Source organism: Alosa alosa, chromosome 6 (genome assembly GCF_017589495.1).
Source record: "Alosa alosa isolate M-15738 ecotype Scorff River chromosome 6, AALO_Geno_1.1, whole genome shotgun sequence".
Taxonomy (NCBI): domain Eukaryota; kingdom Metazoa; phylum Chordata; class Actinopteri; order Clupeiformes; family Clupeidae; genus Alosa; species Alosa alosa.
The window spans coordinates 32009546-32014545 of record NC_063194.1 but is presented as its reverse complement, the minus strand read 5'-3'; the positions used below and the strand labels follow the sequence as shown (position 1 = coordinate 32014545).

The 5000-nt window shown below is 46.0% G+C and overlaps 1 protein-coding gene across 1 annotated transcript in view; it reads right to left on the bottom strand.

The window, feature by feature from the left end:
• The window catches only part of LOC125295768 (ras-related protein Rab-26-like), a 125927-nt gene that overhangs the window by 74248 nt on the left and 46679 nt on the right, over positions 1-5000 (bottom strand). Inside the window, exon 3 of the mRNA XM_048245227.1 lies at positions 1676-1717. Within this exon, the coding sequence (XP_048101184.1) occupies positions 1676-1717 (42 nt within the window). The remainder of the gene's footprint in view (positions 1-1675; positions 1718-5000) is intronic.

The following is a 5000-nucleotide window of genomic DNA, read 5'->3' as shown; positions in this document are numbered from 1 at the left end:
GCGGACCGCCTTCGTCGTCACTCTTTATTCACTTACGCACGTTCTTTGCTTTTTTTGTTGCATGGTCTCTGTTCACCACTTCTCTCTGTCGTCCATTTTATTCTTTCTGGGTCCTCTCTCTCTCTCTCTCTCTCTCTCTCCTCTCTCTCTCTCATCTTAGCCCTGTCCCATTTGTTCCTGTGCCCATCTATCTCGGTCTTTTCATGTCAGACTTTTGTTGGTCCATCTACTTCCCTGTTGCTGCCACCACCCCTCTCTCTGAAGGCTGCTTTGATGTATTTATTTTCTTGGGCAAACCAAATTCCCTTCCAGCACCAGTAATGAGCTTTGGTATTTACATGAGAACATCACTCTGATATGTGTAACACACACACACACACACACACACCACACACACACACACACACACACACACACACCTCAAACCTCTAAAACCAATTTCTCTTCCTTGCTGTCTTACCTCTCCTCTCCTCCTCCTCTTTCCTCCTCCTCTCCTCTCCTCCTTCATATCCACAACCTGCTCTGCTCACCTCTCCTGATGCCTTCTTCTTCAACCAGACCACTTCATCATCCTCTTCTTCACCCACACACATTCTTTGCACATTTACATGGTCTCTATTTCACCACTTCTCTCTGTCACATCCATTTTATTCTTTCTGAGTCCTCTCTCTCTCTCTCTCTCTCTCTCTCTCTCTCTCTCTCTCATCTTAGCCCTGTCCCATTTTATTCCCTGTACCCTTCTCTGTCAGTCTTTTCATGTCAGACTTTGTTAGTGCTCTACTTCCCTGTTGCTGCCACCACCCCCTCTCTCTGAAGGCTGCTTTGATGTATTTATTTTCTTGGGCAAACCAAATTCCCTTCCAGCACCAGTAATGAGCTTTGGTATTTACATGAGAACATCACTCTGATATGTGTAACACACACACACACACACACACACACACACACACACACACACACAAACACACACACACACACACACACAAACCCACACAGAGCACACAAAAAAGCACTCTTGGCCAATTAACCTGAATGAACACATCACACAGCAAATGCATCCATCAGCCCCACTAATTAACTCCATCACATAATTACAAGCAAGCCAGCATCCCTCTCCGCTCCTCTCCTCTCCTCTCCTCTCCCTCCTCCCCCTCCCTCCTCTCCTCTCCCCTCCCCTCCTCTCCTCTCCTCTCCTCTCCTCTCTTCTCTCCTCTCCTCTCCTCTCCTCTCCCTCCTCTCCTCTCCTCTCCTCTCCTCTCTCCTCTCCTCTCCTCTCCTCTCCCTCTCCTCCCCTTTCCTCTCCTCTCCTCTCCTCTCCCACATCGATTGTGTGTTTTGTGTTTTCTATGTCTGTTTCTGTGTGTGCGTGTGTATATGTGTGTGTGTGTGTGTGTGTGTGTGTGTGTGTTTGTGTGTATGTGTGTGTGTGTGTGTGTGTGTGTGTGTGTGTGTGTTTGTGTGTATCGTGTGTGTGAGTGTGTGTGTGTGTGTGTGTGTGTGTGTGTGTGTGTGTGTGTGTGTGTGTGCGCACGTGCATGCGTGTGTGTGTGTGTGTGTGTGTAGTAGGGTTGTAGAGTTCATTGCTGCGTAGTGATTAGCATGCTAGCACAGGCAGAGGGGCTCTGCAGTGTAGCGGGTTTAGCTTCACAGGAGGAATCCAAAGAGCACGGCTTACCTGCAGCTTCACTTTGACCCCGTCCATGTCAAGCACTTTATTCTGAAACCCAAGAGCAGAGGAAAAAAACACATTAGACTGGCAATCGAAAGAGAAGGAGAGAGAGAGAGAGAGAGAGAGAGAGAGAGAGAGATAGAAAGAAAAGGAGAGAGGGAGAGGGAGAGAGAGAGACAGTGTTCTTCACTGTGTTAAATATAAAGACATAAGAGATGCGTCTTTCCCTAGTTTTAAAACATACTACCCAAACTTTGAAACCATCGGGCACACATGAACAACTGGCAAGGAGCAGCATGGATAGCAGCAAGACACATTCAAGTTCAAGGTCAAGTTTCACTTTATTTATCCTTAGAAAAGGAAATTTAGTGTGCAGCAGGGTGTCTAAAACACATACACAATAAAAGCACCAGCAGATGCCAACAACATTGACAGCACAGCACAGGACACACAACAACAGCACAGGACACACAAAAACAACGATGGAGACACTCCTTCCCCTAAAAAAAAGAAACAATGACCAAATCCAATTGGACAGTACACAGGTACATCTGTCGTTATCAGCAAGGACAGAATAAATAAATAAGTAAATAATCACATAATGTATAAAAGATGCAAGAAATCTGTCAAGTGAATTCAGGTTCCTGATAGCCACAGGAATGAAAGAATCTCTGGCACGTCCAGTTCTCAGTAGAGGAAACCTAAAACGCCACCCAGAGGGAAGCCCAGCAGACTGTCTGAAGCTGAGAGACTCTAGCTGAGAGACTCTAGCATTACTTCATTTTATTTTATTGCACTTATTTATATTTCTATTCTTATCTCTATAGAGAATATACATAAGTATACTCTCCTGTTCTAAAGATATACTTAGAATTGACAGAGAGAGGGAGAGGGAGGAAGAGAGAGAGAGGGAGAGAGAGAAAGACAGAGCGAGAGGGAGAGAGAGTGGGAAAGACAGAGAGAAAGAGAGGGAGAGAGAGGGAGCGAGAGAGAGAGAGAAAGAGGGAGAGAGAGAGAGGGAGGGAGCATCTGTGTTTCGTATAAGCCATTATGGTGCCTGTCTGTCTACCTGTCTTTTAAGGCTAAAAGCACAAGACTATTGTTCACATGAAAGTGACCTTGAGAAGCTCAGCACAGCCTCTCTCTATCAACCCTCTTTGTGTGTGTGTGTGTGTGTGTGTGTGTGTGTGTTTTGTGTCTGTGTGTGTATGCATGTGTGCATACGTGTGTGAGTGCATGTGTGTTTGTGTGTGTTTGTGCATGGGTGGGTGTGTGAGTGTGTCTGTGTGTTTGAATAAATAAAAAAGGGCTAGAGTGAAAAAAAAACCTCCAAGCCAAACGCAGCAGCTATTTCTGCACACATCACATGCTGTATGATCTAGACTTTGCTAGCGCTATGTGTGTGGATAGGCAGCACATGTAGTAGATGTCTGCTTGCCAGTCAGAGCTACTACTAGAGACAGTGAGAGAGGGAGGAGAGGAGAGGAGCGATGAGAATGAGATATGAGTAGATAGAGAGGAGTGGGGGGGAGGAGAGGAGTGAGGGATGAGATATGAGTTGATAGAGAGAATATCTCTCTTGAATCCTCAATGAAAGACACTTTTACACAGTTGGTGTAAAATATCCATATTACGCCGCTAGCAGCAAAGGGTTGTGTATGGGGTTTGGGGACCATAAGGGTAAATAAAGGGTCAACCCATAGGGTTGCGTGTGGGGTTTGGGGACCAAAAGGGTAAATAAAGGGTCAACCCATAGGGTTGCGTGTGGGGTTTGGGGACCAAAAGGGTAAATAAAGGGTCATTTATCGGTCAGGTCCACACATGCTGGTGTGCTGGTCTCATTGGAGCTCCTCTAACTCCTCTAACCTGTCAGCTTTGGAGCTCCTCATTGGAGCTCCTCTAAGTGCTCCTCTAACCTGTCAGCTTTGACCTATGACCTGCGGTCACCAGGGAGACAGAGCAGGTAGTGGGAGATTAATAAAAAGCTGTCTATAATATGAAATAAAGACAAGGGGGAAGATGGAGTGGATGAGGCAGAGAGAGAGAGAGAGAGAGAGAGAGAGAGAGAGAAAGCAGAAATATATTTCTTGAGTAGACAGTGGGAGGGTCAGTCTGTTCCTCGGTGGGAACATGCTTACGCATGATGAGAGCCCCATCATGGCCGCCCTGACCTCCCCTCCCCTCTGCAGCACGGCCCCCTGGGTAATTTATAAACTTCAGCCGTGATGTATTCCACGTATGTATACGCTATTATGAGCGTGGAGATGGGAGGATAGAGAGTGAGAGAGAGATGGGGAGGGAGAGGGAGAGAGAGATGGAGGGTGAGGGAGAGAGAGATAGCTAGAGTGAAAGAGAGAGAACGAGAGAGAGGAAAGAGCATCTGAGATTCGTATTAGCCATGATGGTGCATCGTCAGGAGCATGTTGACACTTAGTTGCTAGGGGACAGACAGAGCACTGATGCCTCTCCTGCTTACGGCCTGCAGTCTCAGGAGGGGGACGGTCTAATCTCTGACAGGTGTTTTATGTGCAGAAACATTTAGGGTGAAATGGAAACCTGCCATTTCCTTTGAGAGAACAATGACATAAAGCACTTACTGCTTCCACGGCTGGTAATGTGAACTCGTCTAGAGTGCTCTTCTGAAAAGGCCTCCACATCTTTGATAATGAAGGAAGAAAATGTGGCATAAAGAGCTAAAATCATTTCGTATAGTTGGGCTCAGTGACTGAAAACCACAAGTGACCTGAACAATCCTACAACCTATAGCTGTCATATTACAGATGAGTCCAATTAAAATACAGGCCTTTCTTTCTACAAAGCTCATAAGGACCTTGGACAGTACCGTTGTTGGTTTTATGGAAATGTACATTGGTATATATTACCAGAATAAAAACACATATTTTCATGTTTCTAATGTCGAGAAAAAACAAGCAACTGTCTAATGTAGCTATTGTGCAAGGGCAGAAGTAAGCAGCATGCCAAAGGTTCTTCCATGTTGTCTTTTAACACCAGGTGTTATAGTAATGCAACACACTGCTGCAGGGGTGAGGTGGACACATAGCATTGTTGTGTGCATGTTGCCAGAACATACGCTAGCATGGCCTAGACCAACACTTAGGGGCCGTTTATACGAGAACAATTGCGAAGGAAGACGACAAAATATTTTATCATAAGTGCCTTTCGTTTACACGGCGACCCCGCCATCGGGGCTTGAAGACGCAAACATCTGAAGACTCCTTCCAGAGTGTAGAGTTTTGAAGATGACCCGGGTTGCGTCTCCGTCTAAACGGCTAAACCAAAGATCCTTGATTACCTCTCTGGCTAAACTGTC